Here is a 17,929-nt window from a genome sequence, read left to right on the forward strand (position 1 = left end):
GCCGGAGAGGCATATAAATGGACGGATAGATGCATCTGATTGTTTGCGCGGAGCAGCCGGGCCCCAGGGCTCAACAAGACGTGTGTCCTGTTGTTTCTTTAGGGACGCTACCTCTCACTTGTGTGGGTGTATATGCTGGCGTCTGTGGTTAACAGTCCGTCTGCATTTATAGGTCCACCACCACACACACTCCTTCCTGTTATGTGTGTGTGTGTGTGTGTGTTTGTGTGTGTGTGTGTGTGTGTGTGCGCATGACTTTGTCCCTGGGGGTGCCTTTAACTCAAGTCAGCATCAGCTCTTACACCTGAGGGAGCTGATGGCGGAGTGGCACGCGCCCTACCCTGCCCACCCCAACACCCGAAGCTGCTAATGAGCTACTGTTGTACACTCTTATGAAATATAATTGCATTATGGTGTGTAAATAAAGCCGGGGCGTGTTGTCACAGCATATGCTCCCAGGCTGGCCAAACAGGAACAACAAGATGGGGGGAGGAGGAGGCGAGGGGCAGGAGCAGAGCGAGGAGGAAAGGCTCTGGGGAGTCGCTGAGGCTCGGATTTTCAGAACACAGGAGAGCTGATTAGCTTTTCTGTGTTGGATGACAGTTGATGGTTGTCTTTGTGCCACGTAAACCACCCTCATGATTGGTTGTAAACACTATAACCAATTTTAGGGTCCGTAAGATAATGTATTAGCTCTTATGATACAAGACTAGAATGTATCTGAGATAATCAGCAGGCTCAGTCTCAGATTCCCCCTCACTGAGCAGCAGTATAAGGCAGCATGAGAAAGAGAGCGAGGAGCACACTTGGCTGTTTTTAACGTATTGAAATGCTACTTGGCAACCTTCTGGGTGACACCAGGCTTCAGGGAACAGGGTGAGACACAGGACAACTAATTTAATAATATTCTCTGGACACGAAGTTGCTTTAATTAACGTGAGGCAACAGTGCTGCAATCAAACTCTGGGAGCAACTCGTTGGCTTCTCATTCGTACTTATTTGGATAGTGTGTCATCATCTTCATCGCTGCCAGTGTAACCGTCGAGTCTTTGGTTTAAATTTTCTATAAACAAGAGAGAGAGACAGGGCTTCACTTCACGAAATCTCTTGATTTTTTTTTTCTTGCAGGACTGTGTATAAGCTTCCTGGCTTCTCTCCCCTCCTGCACTAATCCATTTAGTTTTATTCTAATGTGTCTATTATAGGGAACAAATGTGATGTAAAACCAACACAGAGAAATGGGTTGTAGAGAGGTGCTGTTGTGTAAAGCTGAATTAGAATAATGTATTTATTAAGTTGGAATTTGTTCTTGTATTCATCAATGTCTCACTAATATTATTGGTTTGATTATCATTTATTCCATTTAATTTCTATTACTCAATTAATAAAAAGTCTACATTAAAAACCCTAACCCTAAAACTAATTATCATTTATTAATTCGATTAATCTAAATGTTATTAATTTAAGGTATATATCACATTATTATTCATAGTCTCCTGTGAACAAAAGATTAAAAAACTATTAAGAACTTTTGTATCGCAAATAGGCTTTAACAAAAAGTACTGCAGCTCCAGTGATGACAGCTGCACCTCACCGGCACCTGTATGTAAACATTCAGTCAACAATGAGAGGCTCTATGTATAGAGCATTTGTTCTGTTGTGTATTGTTACTATGCAGTGAGTAGAATATGGATCATGTTGTGAAGTGAAAAAACACCACTCCGACAGTTGGAGGAATTTCAACAGATTTCTTGTGATGAACATAATAGAAATCTGGCCAACTCGAGTGAGATAATAATTATGTTATTAACAGTAATGAGTATCCAAAATTATCAATCTGCTGTACTGACCACTATACTGGATGTGTCCCACCCTTTCTTCCAGGCAATCCGCTTGTCATTGGAGAAGACGCTACCGCCAGAGCCCATCGATGAGTCTGGAGAGCAAATCAGCAAACTGCGAATTCGCACACCAAGCGGCGAGTTTCTGGAAAGGCGTTTCCTGGGCAGCTGTCGGCTCCAGGTCCTTTTTGACTTCGTCGCGTCCAAGGGGTTTCCCTTCGATGAGTTCAAGCTCCTCACCACCTTCCCTCGTAGAAATGTAAGTGGAGTATCAGATGCACACGGGCCCTAAAATCAGCCTCTTATGCTCATATACATTCATACCAGCAGTGAAACGGCTGCAAAGACCAACAAATATTTTTTTATTGTACAAAGAGTTTTTTTTATTAGTTTTTTTTAACCAAGATGGCAGTTGAATTTTCCAGTTGTTAATTTTGTGCCCCCACACACAAGCTCTATACCTCATCCTTGGCAGAGAGGAGCAGCGGCAGGTTATAAACTCTCTGCTGGAGAGATCCACAGCTGTAATTGGCCTGTAGCTGTAAATGGGCCTGTGCTGCAACTCGGGTGGCAGCTGTGAGTGGAGACAAGCAGAGACAACAGTTAAGACGATATGTCGTGTTGATTTGGCGATTGAGTTTTTCTTGCCTTTTCATCAGTCTTGTTTGCCGTGTTCGTGCGCTACAGCAGCCCCTGAGGATCACTGCCTTTGTTTACTCGTACCTGTGATGGGGCAAGTTAAGCTGCCTTTTGATCCATCCACCTGCGCACACGTAATATTCAGTGAATATTAATTAGGAATCAGTCCGTGGTGAATACAGTACACTGTGACTGTGTGAGGATACAGTTGTCAGCACTGACAGTAGTATTCTCTGTGGCTCTTCAGCTGACGCGCAGCAGCACTCACTCAGCTACAGCCCGTCATTTGAGGGTTGGTCGGCGCGCTCGGTGGTAACGACCTAATGAGCACTGTTTTAACTAGCAGTTTAATTAGCCATGCTGCTGGAAACAAAAATGGGATTTCCATTAATCAAGATAAGAGTGCATGTGGAGGAGTGGGTGCTGGTGGTTGTATAGTGGTGTGTGTGTGTGTAGGCTTGCCCAGGCACTGTGCCATCGCAGTCTGTAGAGACCGCTGGGGCACAAACACCTCAAACTAACACACACATTAACACGTAGCTCACACTCTTCATTTCGTCACAATCACACACTTCAACACATGCACAAATATTTTCAAGCAAACAAATGCCCCGCTCACAACTTTGTCACTTAAAGGATTCACAGTTGTCTCTTTATAATCAAGAGTAAACATGTGTTGGAGACAGAGATAAAGATTGTGTCTGCATCGCAGATGAAATTCCAGCAAAAACAGGATGGGAGGATTAGAGGAGGAGAGGAGAGGGAAGAAGGATGGCGACTTCAGAACTATTGTGGAAAAGAGAACAGAGAAGACAGAAGCTTAAACAAAGATAAGATTTAATCAGAGAAACAGTCTGAAAGAGAAAGGGATAGAGAAGACAAGTGGAGAAGATATTAAAAAAGAAGATGATGGGAGATAATTCCAGAAAACAGAAAGGCGAGAGATTTGGGGGGAAGAGAGAAGTGAAGCAGCTCAATGGAAGTGCCAGTATGAGGCTATGAACACAGGCCCCTGTCTAATCCCCCAGCTCTGTGTTGTAATTAAAAGAGAGGGAGCATAGAAAGCCTCCATCCCGTCCAGACGCTCTCACTGTTGCTCTGCCAGGATCAGAGGATAGAGGATAGACCACTATTGCATTTGTAATACTGCACAACTGTTGAAACCTTCTTTCCCTTTTCGAGTTTTCTGTGGCTTTGTGGAGTGTCACTCTTTCTTTTGTGATTTCCCTCCTCGTCAGCCCGCTTTATTTCATTCCTTCTGGTTCAACAGGAACACAGATCAGTGGATCTTCACAATCCAGCCTGAGAACATCATACGAAGTTTATTAAAATACTCTGGTCTAAAACTACAACATTATTAACCAGGAAAAAAAGGATGCATTGTGAATCTGTACATCTGGAAACATGAGTTAATTCTCATTAAAGGTAAAATATCAGAAGCAGTTCTCCTATTTGTGATTTGTGCCTTTCCCCATCTTCCTATAGTTTAGCCAAAAAGTGTCGATTAGTCTCTAAAATTTGGACTCCGTCGTTTCCTCAACATTTGGTATCAGTGGCTTATCTCTTCAGCACTACAGCAGGCCTTACACTGGCATCATTTGTACTAGGCTTAGCCGTGCTCAGGGAACTAACCCTTTCTCCGTTTCTATGATTGTCAGCGACTTTGAGGGGGGGGGGGGGGGCGTCTAGTGTTTCAGTTTTCAGCTTTTCATTGAAGAATGTCCTCCTTTCTCTCTGAAACGTGTCACGCTCAAACCACCGCTCAAAGGCCTGAGGGTCTTCTTCTTCCTTCAGCTCGCGGTGAAAATGTTTAGACTGCCGTTATAATAATCGGCAATGGGCTCTTCCTGCCCGGCTGCTCGTAGACACCCAAACACTGTCAACCCGGCATATTATTTTCCCTTTACAGTGATACTGTACTCTATTTCACCTTCACTTAATCCTTCTTCCAGCTCCACGAGCGAGATGCAAAATTGATTCTTAGACAAAACCTGAGATGCAACAAAAATAAACAGTGGCACAGAAGAAGCCGAAATAGATTTTACATCTGTTGCACTGGCGTGTTTTGCTTTTCTTCTCCCACTATCTGACAAGTAGTTTTCACAGGAAGAAGGAAGGTAGTTTATTTTGAAAGCAGTTTCTTTCAGAGGCTCCGGAGGACAGTTCTAATGATAAACCCACTCCATCAGAAAGATGTGTGACCCCACACTTCATCTCTGAAGCTGGATTCGTCTTAGGCCACCTACACAGACCAGTGTCTCACTCGGTTTAAATCCTCCCTGCACTCAAAAACGTTTTTTGATTATTTTTGCTGCATAAATGTGTAAAGATCCACACACCTAAAGATCCAATTAATGATTTATTGAGTCACCAACTTACATACCCACCATCCATGTTGAACAAATCCTGTAATGTTCCAGTAACAAAGATTACATTGTAGATGTCATACAAAAATTGCAAATTCATGTCACATCAATAGTTGGTATTCCATAACAGGTTCTGGCTAAATAGCTTAAATATACCCTAAATATTTGAGGTGTCTCTGTCCAATTGTCTGTTCTATGGGGAGAGTCTGTAACACCATGGATCTTCTATCAGGGGGATGTAAAGTGACAAATCTAGAATCCTTATCAAGAGAAAAGCAGTCAGTGAAAATGTTATTGTTAAATGGCAGCATCAAATGTGCGTATCTTTTCTAACATTTTGTGATGTCTTGTTGATCCAGCATCCAGCAAAAGAGTTTTTTTTGTTGGTCGGATTTCTTTGTATGTGCACAGTTTGACACCAGGAGGCTTTTTTTTACAATCTACTCTGCTGAAGTGTTGAATTTGAACACCTAGCAGGGTACAAGCAGGGTTTTGTGAAACCAGTTCTGAAGCAACTTACTCAAGTTAGAGTTAGAAATGTGAAACTTTCCCTCAAGACTGGACTTTTCACAGATGATCAATCAAAGCAATGCTTTTTTAAATGACATATTCAGAGCTTTGAATCTTTCAATGTTAAAAGCTGCTTGTTTGAGTTTTCCCCTGAGGGTCCCAGCCCCCTCCTCACCCTCAGCCCTCTTCCCTGCAGCTTTCCCTCCCTCTGTCTCCTTTTTCCCTCCTCTTTCCGTCTCTTGCTGCCTCTGCACCTCCCTGCTTACACAGTACCCGTCCCTTCCACTTATACTTTCTTTTTGTTGCACAGTCTTTGTGCATCCTCATTTTTTCTCCACTTACACCACATTTAAATATATTTAAGCATAAACTACCCTCTCTTTAGTTTCTCTCACTTCACTTGCTCTCTCATTTACTTTTCCTCTCCATTCCCCATTTTTCTGTTTTTTCCCATTCCTTCCCTCCCTCCGCCCCCCCACCTCCTCTCCTCAAAGCTGTGCGGTGCCTTTCTGTCTTTGAAGTACCGTATTCGGCTCTGTTCTTTTCTGTTCTGTTCACGCCCCGGCGCTACGTGCTGTCAACGCTCCTGGCAGCAGATAATGATCTCCCACTGCTTTTGTAATTGGCCAAATAAACACTTGACAACACTAGTTTAAAACAGACAAGTTATTTGGTTTTAATTAACATAGTAGGGCCTGTAATGGCTTCATTAAAAATGCGTTATTTCAGCTGCACGTTTGATTATATTGGAAGCGGACATCTCGAGGGCCCTGTGTTTATTTTCCCTTTCTTTTCTTTCACGGCCGAGCGTTGCTTAGTGTCGCCTCCTCTGTTATATCAGTGTGTTTTATTCATTTGAATCAAGTGGCTTTACAATTGTGGTATTAATTCTCAAACTTCACCTTAAGTGCTAATGGTGTGTTTTTTTAACCGTGATGAAATTTAATAACGCCAAACACACAAGGCTGATTATTTTATGTCGTACAATTTTTCATAAATAGAAAAAGATAAATTATTTAAGATTGCTGAGAACTGCCATCTGTCTTTTTTTATTCATTCCAATTTTAAAATTACTGCCTCTCCTCATCGTTTTCTCTCTCCTCTCAAGATGGAGGCCGACCCCGAGTTGGGTTCTGCTCGAGGTTTCTTCCTGTTAAAGGGAAGTTTTACCTCTCGTCAAGTGCTCACTCTATAATAAGTCTCCACCATACAATTTTTTAAGTGGCGTAAGACAATGTGTGTCGTGACGCGGTGTCGACATAAATAAGGCCGAGTTTTTTTGTTTTTTTCTGTTCATTTATGTGTTTTTAATTAACCAGCAAACCTTTCATTTTTCCACAAATGCTATTTCGTCAGATGAAAATCTCTTGAAATGAATTTCATCTTCTAAATCAGTTAGACACTTCCCTAATTCTGCTGATTGATTTGATTTAAATTGGCTGATGGAAATTATATTGACTCAAGGTTAAAGACAAACTGCAAGCAGAGAGCTAGATTGTGTCTGTCTTATGTATGTATGTATGTATGTATGCATGGCTGTTATGCACAGGAGGAGAGAATATGGCTTAGGCAGAGCAGAGGAAAAACAACAGCTTTGTTTGTTGACAGATGCCTCCATGCTTATGGTCTGTTAATTGGATAACAATGTAAACAATCACCGATGGCGCCCGTCTCCTGTGTCAGTGTGGCATCTTGTTTCCCTACTTTCTTCTTCAGAGTCAGATGCTGCTCTCCCTCCGTCGTCTCTCCCTGGTGCACGGCGAGCATAATCTCTCGTCCCAATTTCAGCACAGCACACGCACGCTTATATGTCGTCCACATACACACACCTGCTCCACCCCAAAGCCTCATTTACGCCTACCTGATGCTGTGGTGTCATAACAGCCTGTCGGGTTCATTAGCATGGCAGCCATTTGCGACGCGCTGCTCCTGAGGTGGGAAAAGGAACCCAGCAGCCCCGTTGGTCGTTTTCCCCTCCGTCAGGATGGAATATGTTTGCAGCAAACACACACACACACACACACACACACTCATCAAAACACACACGCACCATTTTGCCTCTCTTCATGGCGTCTCGCTCCCTGCTGTGCTATGAGGCAGTTGACTAGGTGATGGGCATGAGGTTGATGAGGCAGCCCCTCCCTGCCAGCACGGGGCTCCCCAGGACCCCGCTGGGAAGTCAAGAGTCTAAATGACACGTTGAAATGAGGATCAGGAGAAGACGTGTACTCAAAGTGCACGCGCGGTGACATTTCCAAACACCCTTGGGAGATGGATAGTTTGCCGGATGCTGATATATCCTCCGCACCTTTCCTTTATTCAATTTTTTTTTTTGTCACCCTTGTCTCACAGTCTTTGAACCCCCTCTTGTTTCACCCTAACACAAGCTTCTATTTGTTGATTGTTTTGATTATTTTAAACGTTTGCTGGTATCACACTTTTCTCCTAAATAACAGTTTTTCTGGAGCTAACATGGACTATTATTACCATTTATTGTTTGTTCAAAGTTCAGATGACATTTCTTAAATGTTGCTGTGGAAGCTCAAGTTAAACTAATAACTAAATTAGAGGTCTTGGGTATCGAGCGAGATTTACACTTTTTTCATACCCGATTGTTCTGACACCAAAAAGACTGATAAGACACAAAAGGAGAATATAAGTGAAGCTGTTGTTTTGCTTCATGTTCAGAGTTCAGACTTCTCACTGCGCTTGTTGTGAGGTCGACCTTTAGTGTGCCCAGCTTGCCCTCCGACCTTCTATGTCAGGTACAGCGAGCTGGTTAATTATCCCACCATGAGGTTAGAATAGGATCCCTAATCAGAGGGGTTGACGCAGCAGTCACCAGATAAGCCCTGGACACATCTCGGTGTCACACCACCTCGCCCATTCAGCCCAGGTGTTAGATTGGCCCGATGTAACACAACCCTGCCGGTGATTAGCTCACATAAGCTAAGAGGCCCACAGGGGTGGCTGGTGTCAGGGAGCGAGTCAGATTGTCCTGTTTTATAAAAAAAGAAGAAAACCGCAGGTCAGACCTCCTTCGTGTCGGTTAACTCAATCAGCTCCGTTGTGGGTGGTACTGAATTATTCCTCTGCTCTTAGACAATCGCTGCTGTTCCGAGTGTTGAAAACAGATCAATGGTTCTCTCCTCTGCACAATCAGCCATGTTTCTGTTTGACCTGTGTCACAGATGAAATCAGTCACTATTAGTCCTCGGAAATATCTCTCTCTCTCTCTCTCTCTCTCACACACACACACACACACACACACACGCACACACTGAAGAGTTTTTGTAGCACACACTCACACACAAACTCTCTCCTGTCATGTATCCTTCATCAGTTTGTTCTGGATCGGAGCCTCTTCATGAAAACGGAGCTGCTGTTCCTCTAAGGGAAACGAAGCTCCAGCTGCTCAGATTACTGCCTATATGTTGATTTTAAAAACAATGTTAGAATAATACACACTCTCTTACACCGTCTGGTTTTTCCGTCCCTTGTTCACACTAACAGGAATAAATCTGTAAATGTAATTGAAAAAGTTCAGAAAAATATGATTCAGCTGACTCTGTAACGTTTGTTTTTTCTTGTGAAATCTTCCATAACCTGTTGTCTACCAGAGTCGCTGCTGCTTCAACTATAGTTTTTAAATCGATCCACTAGCAGGATGGACCCATTATATTTTGGAGCAGATCCAAATAAATCTGTGGATTCAGGGATGTTTTATTCAGTCTCTTTATCATCGGGTGATAGGAAGTCTTCTTTGTCAATGTCTTCTTTGTCAAATTCAGGCATGTGTAAAAAGCTTTTACCTATGAGAAGTTTTTCCTGTATATGATGCTTATTCAGTTACTGAATACAGTAAATACTATAGTAATACTCCTTACCACTGTATCAGAGAATGTAACTTGTAATGAGAGCCGTTTGCTGAACATGTATCTCAATATGCAATATGGTGTTGATGTGCCCGGCGAAGGTATGTGCTCTCTGCATTCAAAACATTTACTGGTTGCATCTTCTCAAATGTGAGAATATAATAATTCTCTGCTTAATATCGTTATGCGTTAGATCTTTGTGTGTTGGTTGAACTAAAAGAGTTTTGAAATTGACAGTAAAATAACATGTCAGACTCATCGATAATGAAAATAACCATCCGTTGCGGTTGGACCCTCAAACCACATCTTCTGTGACGGTCTAACGTTGTGTCTGTACTTTACTTTTGTCTCCTCTCAGATCACCCAACTGGAGCCGGGCTCAACTCTGCTGGAGGCCAAGTTGTTTCCACAGGAGACGCTCTTCCTTGAGGCTAAAGAATAGGAACTGTCCCTCTGCCCACTGAGAGGACCCACTCATTGACTGACTGATGAACTGGCTGGACACACAGTAGTCACCGAGCATGACCCCCACCCTCTCTCCCCCCAGTCTCGGCCTACAGTACACACACATACACACACACACACACACACTATTACACAATGATGACACATACACAAATACACTGGCATGCACATCCAGTGACACACAAGTGCAAGTAAGCCTCCCTGCCCTCGGCCTGGTCGTGATAACCTGGTGTACACGTGTTGCACAGAGGAGCATAGAAAGCATCACAAGCACACAGCCAAATATTCACCATAACCCCCCCCCCTCCCCACATCTCTCTCTCTCTCTCTTTTTCTCTCTTTTCTCTCTCTCTCTCTCTCTCTCTCTCTCACTCCCTCCCCCCGCCCCCCAAACTCCTTTGACACACTACACAAATTCATCTTCCAGACTGCAGTCATGCTTTTCTCTCACAACACACACACACACACACACACACACACACACACACACACACACACACATACACAGTAAAATAACATTGTTGAGAGACACAAGAAACCCCCCCGCCCCGCCCCCCTAAAAAAAAACAAGGACTTGGCCCCCCCTTTGTTTTACACATTCAACGCACCAAGGCTGCTTTTTTTAGAACATGGTTTTTGTGTTTGAAATTTAAAAAATAAAATAAAAAAGTATTAAAAAAGTGAAATAACAGCAAGAAAAGATGTTGCCCTGCAGAAATCTCATCTCCACCTGTACTGACCCCCTTCTCCCCCCCCCCCTACCCAACTCCTTCTCCTTTGGCCCCATCCTTTCCTTTCCCTTGCACCCCCCCCGCCACCTGATGTCCACCGCCGGAGTCCTGATGTGGCCTCTGCTCTGCCCCCAAGTGTCCCCTACCCCTTGTTTTAATATCCACTGCTCCACAAGCCAATGGATTGCTCAGTTTTCAGGGTTTTTTTCTTTTCTTTTTTTTTTTTCCTCTTGATCCTTTTTAAGTTTGATGCTGTATTAGTTTTAGTTTGATATACATTATATAAAATATATGAATATGAACATCCACTTGTCTCACCCGCAAATCTGTTTTAAAGATGTTACGACAATCGCACAAAGGTCTTTGAATCCAAGGATTTTAAGGTGGAATCTGTTTGACTTAGATTCTCATTTGTAAAGGTTGGTTATGAAAGACATATACATCTTTATAATAGGGAGTCCAGAGTAAATAATCAACTTTTAAATCAATATATCATGAAACTCTAGCTGGAGAGACACCCTCATCTGATGACCGTTGATGGATTCCTCACACAGTGTCAGTCCTGCTCCGATGGGCCAGTTTCAGTTTTTTTAAACATATCGAAGTTTATCTGAGCCTCGTCTCATCTCTGTTGCCATGGCAGACCTTTTGCATACATACAAATGATTGAATATTCTCACTCCCGTGCCACCTGGTAATATCAGCCTCACCGCAGCTAATTTCGTGCCTTCATCGGGGAGAGTTTACGCAGGCTTAGCCCTCCATCTGTAGCAGGGCTCCTCTGTCGGCTAAAGGCAAAGTTTGAGAACCCCAGCAGAGCGACGCGCCACAACCAACTGCTACTCCCTCATCAATTTACGACTAACAGGCAGGCGGGGTCACGTGCAGCGGGCCTGGACCGACCGGGCCGACCCAGACGCAGTGTGATGGGACGAGAGGGGACTCGGACATTGCCCTGATTATTATGAAAATAGATTTCATTTATTTCTTTTTGCGTTGACAGTGGACCTGGCAGGAGGCGAGAAGATGCATGTAATACTTTGAGTTCCAGACTTCTCAGTGAAATACTTGGCGTCTCGTGTTAAACGTGAACTCGTCAGTTTGAAGGAGGATGACAGACAGAAGTTTCCTTTAGCTGCTGTTGTGTCAAGGTGCTGTTTGAAAGAGATGTCGCCGAGTCATTTTAAAAAACAAGTACTGCAAATGTAATGATTTCATAAACACTTAAAGTATTTATGAACGAGACCGTCAGAGTTTGAGGTCTGAATTCTCCCATCTTCTTTTAAGTGTCTGCTGCTGCGTTCAGGGACACAGTGTCAATGCTGGAAATCGTAACATTGGAATGTTCACTCAACAAAGGTATAAAGTTTCCTTACAATGGTTATCATGTTGTTGGGGAATTTCCTAAAATAGGAATAATGCTGACATCCTAAATACTGATTTGACATTTCAGAAGTTTACTTTAAGGATGACCGCTGTTGTTAAGTTATTTGTAATAAATAAAATTAAAATCTAGATAATGTACTGATGAAAGTTGTTTACCAACATTGCTCGCCGCTGTGATCCAAAAATATCTACTTACAGAACAAAGTTAATGTCAGAAAATATTTTTGATTTATAATTAATCACAAACATTTAATACAGTGAAATTATTCAGTGTGTCTGCAATATTACTGTAAATCTGTGATCTCTTAAATAGGTGTATGTCACACTAATAGTGAACAAAACATTTGACAAAACCACAAACGTGAAAACCCTGTTGAGTTCCTAGTGGTTTAAATCTTCTTTTTAAGCTGAATTAGATTAATCAAGTCTAAATTAGTGGAGGGAAACTAAGTCTGATGTTTTCTAATGGGAATTAAGCAGGATTCAACTTAATCCTTTTGGGTTGAACAGACGATCACCTGGTGAATCTTACTGTGTGTATATATGCCTCCAAAGTTCATTCTGAACCATCTGCTTACGTAAGTTACACTTTTACCAACTGGGGCTGCCTGTGCGAGTGTGTTACACAAGATTCCTGGTGTGCGAGTGTGTACTTTTGTCGGTTCCTGAAGTTGCTGTCTTGTTTCTCACGCGAGGAATGAGTCGACCTAACACGCTCAGCCAGCCACACTTCCCCAGGTCTGACCAGACAGGAGAGAAGTTGCTGAAGGCACCGAGGGAAAGGTTGAGAAAGAAACATGGCGTGACACACCTTCTTGAGTCAAAACTATTCAGGTAGTCAGATGTCGACACGATAAACAAGACTCGACAAAAGCTTCCGACAAGAACATCGAGATTTTTCAATCATTGACATTTGTCACTACTTATTTAAAATGTGTTCAATTGAAAGGTTCAAGAGAAATCAAACCTAAACGTGGCAGTGAAGGTTTTTGAAAGAACCTCAGTGAAGAGAAAAATACATTTTCATCAAAATGTTTAAATGTAGAGCCAGGCTGGTATGGAACTGATATTAAGGAGTAAAAGATACAGATATATCAACCATAAAATTCGACTTATACTAAAAAAAAAAAATTGTGATTATCACACTGTGTAACCATAAACCTAAAATGGCTCTAAATAATAACATACAAGCAAATACAAAAAGTATGATTGGGAAAAAAAATGTTTAAGCTAACTATGAACAAAAATGCACATCTTCCCTGCATTTATTATTCTGTATGATAAGAATTTTCATATTGGTGCATATATTCAAATACAAACACAGATACCAAGAGGTCTATGAGAGGCCTGCGTCGGCTTATTCTCATCAAAGTTCCCTGCCACTGACCCAGTCCAGGATGTCGGTTGTGCAGCAGCCTTGTGAGAGATCAGCCTCATGAGTCACTGTGCACGTGGCCTCGGCTGAGCAGCTAGCGGACGTGTGAGCTGCAGGTAACAGAAAGTTCAAATGTCCTTAAGTGAAATTTCACTGTTCATTGGCTCACAGAGAATATTTGCAAACATCTGTCAAACAGAACAGAAAGATGTTGATGCTGATGATAGGATCCGGGGGCGCTGTGGGCCTCCGGAGATCCGATTCAGGCCTTTAACCTGGCGGTCTTTCAAATGGTGAAGGCCGGGGGCCATGACCCAGAAGGGAGCTGTAATAAGGGCCCTTACGATGAAGAGTGGAGTGTATGATTCTGAGAAAAAGACTGAAGCTGGACAAGGCCTTGTATTTGCTTATATCTTACATTTTTACAGTCTGAAGACCCTTTCTGTCCCAAAGACCCAAACCAGAGGAGTGGACAAGCTGAGAACTGTGGAAACCCAGTGAGTCTGTTTCCGTTTTGGTGAGGAAAGAACTTCAGTCTAATCCTCATCTATGTGCATGTTTCTCTTGACTCTTTAGTTTGGACTCATTTTAAAAGTCAGTGAGGAGTGTTTGAATATGACCAGTCGCAGTCAGATAACTGGGTAAGTAAGAAATACTTCCTTTGAGAATGATGTTGACCTTTGTCGTAGCTCTGAAGGTCAAATGTTAAAAATCCAAGAATGATATTTGTGTTATGTAGACGTCTGGTATCTGCACGGGTCTGAAAACGGCACCTGCAGCTCGGGGCGAGGGAGAGGTCGGGGCAGGGGCTCAGTGAGCGTAAAGAACCAGGTGTGTGTTTATGCAAAGAGACAGACAGGTGCACCTCCGCTCGTCTGTCAGAGTGCGTCGGCTTCCTCCTGCCCCTGTGCAGCTCCACTCAACTGTGACATTACAGTTTCTATCACGGCAGCTTTTTAATTTTTTTATTCAATGTGCACAGGCATGTTTTCTTCGGAAGTGCCAATGAGACATAGGGATGTTCCTCGCTGCCTGAGCAATTATGAGCTGCAACCATTAGTCAGTCAGTTTGTCCACAGTTAGTTACAGTTAAGTTAAGTTAAGTTAATCAGCAACTATTTTGACAATCAGGTTATTGTAAAAAAGTCATACCCAGAATAAAAAAGCCAGATAATCTCTGGATGCACCTGCTCACATGTGATGTTTTGCTGCTTTTCTTTCTCATGTAAGACTGTGGGCTGTTGTGGCTCAGGAGGTAGAGCGGATCCTCCACTAACCAGAGGGTCAACGGTTCGATCCCAGTCTGCCTTGTTCAGTGTGATTGAGTGAAATGACCTTGGGCGAGATACTGAACCTGCAACTTGTGTTTGTGTGCGTGTGTGAAAACTGCTTTGGACCTTTGAAGAATAAATAATGAACAAACGAAAAATATTTGAGAAACGAGTCTACTATGAGATATTGTTATTTATATTCCTTCTACACCGCACACTCCAACAAAGAATAACTTAGAATATCTCTACAGCTGATGTGTGTTCATCAGTGTATTTATCAGTGTGTTTGAACATCAGTATCATCAGCCGTGCTGTGACGTGTCAGTTGAACTTTGGTGGGATGTCTTAATCAGCCTGTTCAGCAGCTCCCTTTGACTCTGACCCAGGAGTGATGGTTGGGGGGGGGGACGAGAAGGTGTCTCGTGTGGTAATGAGCTTACTCTGCCGGCCACAGATTCACTGGTGGCAGCATCAGGTTGCTGTCTTGATTCTCCGGCGACAAAAGAGGCAAAGCGTCCGTGGTGTTTAACCAGCTCCTCTGGGGTCAAGAATGCAGCCGGCTCGGTGAGGGAGGGGGGGGGAACTAAATTCCTGACACAAGCGATCTCTCCTCCCTCCTTTTGAAGTGGGACCCACCGAGATCTCGAAGCTGCGGCTGGCTCCCTGGATCCCAGCTCAGTCTCAGCCCGTCTCCCAGACCGGCCTAACCCACAGGGTCACCCCGAGTTTACTTTCTCAGACGCCGGCCCTGCCCAAAGAAACAGAATCTATGCAGCTTAAACTGTTGGATGTGCACAAAGGGAGGGTCACCTCTGCCTCTCTGTCTCCCTGCATTCACACTACTGTTTGTTAACCACACAATGGACACGGAGAAGACTTTGATTCTTATCAGGAAAAACAAAACACATAGTCCTTGCAACCATGTTACAAATCTGATTATAGAAATAAATCTGTCTTTGAAATAGCTCTAAAATTCTTAAAAGGATAAGAAGTGTTGCTCCGGGGCCTTTTTTCACTGATTTTTCACCTAATTCATGAGAGATGTTTTCATGCAAACAGCTGAATAGGCTGCAATGATAAATGAAATTGCAGTTAATCCGCGGCTTTAGGAAATATAATGGTCTATAATTTTATAAATCAACTGTTAATCCAGGGGAATAAATATAGGCACTCAACCAGAGTGAAATATTATGGATCTGAGCTGATTACTTGCTTTTATAAACTTGTTCTATAGTCTTTTTTTTATATAAACTTATAAACATGCAAGTTAAAGCAGAGCCAGGCGTCTCATTATGTTTATTGTGCAGTTTTAACTATTTTTCACAAGAGATGTCATCACTGATGTAACCTCCTACACAACAGACCTGTGGATTCTTCCTTATGCCGTCTGCTCCCTGTGTTCATTCAAAAACAAGCCACGACAAAAAGGTTTTTACTATTTTTTCAATGACAAAAAAATAGGTAAAAAAGGTCTTGATTAGTTTTTTGATAAAACGGCGAAATGCTGCCATTAAGTAGTCTTTCCTTTTCAGGCGTTCAACACATCAGTAAAAGAAGTCTATTCCGGTTGATACAAGTAATGATTTGGTTGTACAGTAATTAAAAGTTTTTATCATGTCATTTTATTAGAAGATGCATTGGTTATATAAATATATTGAGTAATTTCATAACAGGTTGTAGTGGCGTTGACTGCACCAGGGGGCGCTCTTACTAACTGTCCCATAACAACCATATAATTTTGTATTTAAATGTGACTGTATAGAAGTGATGTAAGATAGAGAATAATAAGAATAAAATAAAGGTAGCGATGTCAAAAATAAAATTATGTTTATCATAAAATATTTCATTAGACCATTTCAAATGTTATTGTAGCCATAAAATAAAAATAAATAAATAGGTTAACCTATTGATTAACTGACCCAGTTTATAGTAAGAGTTTTGTTTATAAGAAAGGTGCTATTTAAATTTGTCACTTTTTGAGTGTGAAAATATAATAATTTATTTAATATACAATTAAAGGCTAATTGTTTATACAGCCTGTTAATTCAATCTTACATTACCTTTAATTAAATGGGTGATCTCCAGGTTACAAAACACAAGTATTAATTAACAGACCTATTAAAACAAATAGAACCGAAAGAAGACTCCTTTCTAATTCAGGACTGATGTGGTGCGTTCAGGACTCTTGGATATTACAGCGTTATCAGTGCCGGCTTGTTGCTCAGTTTATTTATAGTCCTGTCTCCTTTAAACACCACAGAGGCCTTCATAATAAAAAGCTGAGGTATTCGGATTATCAGCCGCATGGGATAAAGCAATAAATGGGCCAGTGGGATCCTGAATGGCTGCAGTGGCTGGGAGGGGAGTAATTACAGCTTCATATTAATTGTGTTTTTTTCTTCTTCTTCTTCTTTCTGAGCAGTCACACTGAAGCGAGGCGGTGGTGACATCTAGGAGGACCGGGCCTTTGTGCCCAACACTTCAAGTTTCAAAAACAAGGCCAATTGAAGCGGCGCGGCTCAAAGCAGGCCCCATTGTAGGCCAACACATTGAGTTTTGATTGGGGACAATGGTGTTTCTCAAATTTCTTGCAAAGAGAAAGCCATACTCCATCTGTGATCTCAATGAGCGCCTATTCATGAGCTTCCTTCTTTTCTGAGCCATTCGTCGGTGGAGAAAAGGAGGCAGATGTGGAGGGATAGAGCAGGGGAGAGTGCATTTTAATTGGCTGCAGCAGTTTGTGTGTGTGTGTGTGTGTGTGTCCGTCTCTCTCACACACACACACACACACACACACACACACACACACACACACATTGGAGTTATATATGGGCCTTGCAGACGGGAGAGAGACCAATAATCTCGCCGTGTTGATGAATACTTGTAGCCCATTCATTAAACAAAGATAATCCCTGCCAAACTACCTCGGGGGCACAGAAACGGCGGATTGTGTGTGTGTGTGTGTGTGTGTGTGTGTGAGACAGAGAGTGAGAGAGAGAGACAGAGAGAGACAGAGAGAGAGAGAGAGCTTGCCTGAGTGGTGCTGGCCAACAGCTCTGGCAGAGAGGGACCCTTCACATCTTTGAAATATTCATACGCCACGGCAGGGTTATCCCCCCCCCCCCATTAACAAATCAGTGTTATTCTAGCAGGCTGATGCTTGAGGGAGCGACTCTCTCAGGCTCTTCAGATCAAGTACCTCTTCAGCACAGGGCCCTCCTCAGCCTGCCCTGCTCAAATTTAGCCCATATGTATGTTTGTCTTTGTGTGTCTGTGTGTGTGTGTGTGTGTGTGTGTGTGTGTGTGTGTGTGTGGCTGCAAGCTCAGCAGTCACACTTTCGTTTATTCTTCAGTGCTGGTATGTAATTAAGTGAAGTACTCTACAAGTGCACTCTCATCTGACTTATACACTTGACTTGACTGATCCCGTTTATGCTGCTACTATGAAACATTGTGCTTGTTACTCCGCT

At 42.6% G+C, this 17,929-nt stretch overlaps 1 protein-coding gene across 1 annotated transcript in view; it reads left to right on the forward strand.

The window, feature by feature from the left end:
• Positions 1-10,735, forward strand: part of faf1 (Fas (TNFRSF6) associated factor 1) — a 56,976-nt gene extending 46,241 nt beyond the window's left edge. The window contains exons 18-19 of the mRNA XM_062395717.1: positions 1,885-2,100; positions 9,590-10,735. Coding sequence (XP_062251701.1) covers positions 1,885-2,100; positions 9,590-9,673 — 300 coding nt within the window. The 3' untranslated portion in view covers positions 9,674-10,735. The remainder of the gene's footprint in view (positions 1-1,884; positions 2,101-9,589) is intronic.
• Positions 10,736-17,929: the final 7,194 nt, after the last annotated feature.

The sequence above is a fragment of the Platichthys flesus genome, chromosome 9 (genome assembly GCF_949316205.1).
Source record: "Platichthys flesus chromosome 9, fPlaFle2.1, whole genome shotgun sequence".
In the NCBI taxonomy this organism is placed as follows: domain Eukaryota; kingdom Metazoa; phylum Chordata; class Actinopteri; order Pleuronectiformes; family Pleuronectidae; genus Platichthys; species Platichthys flesus.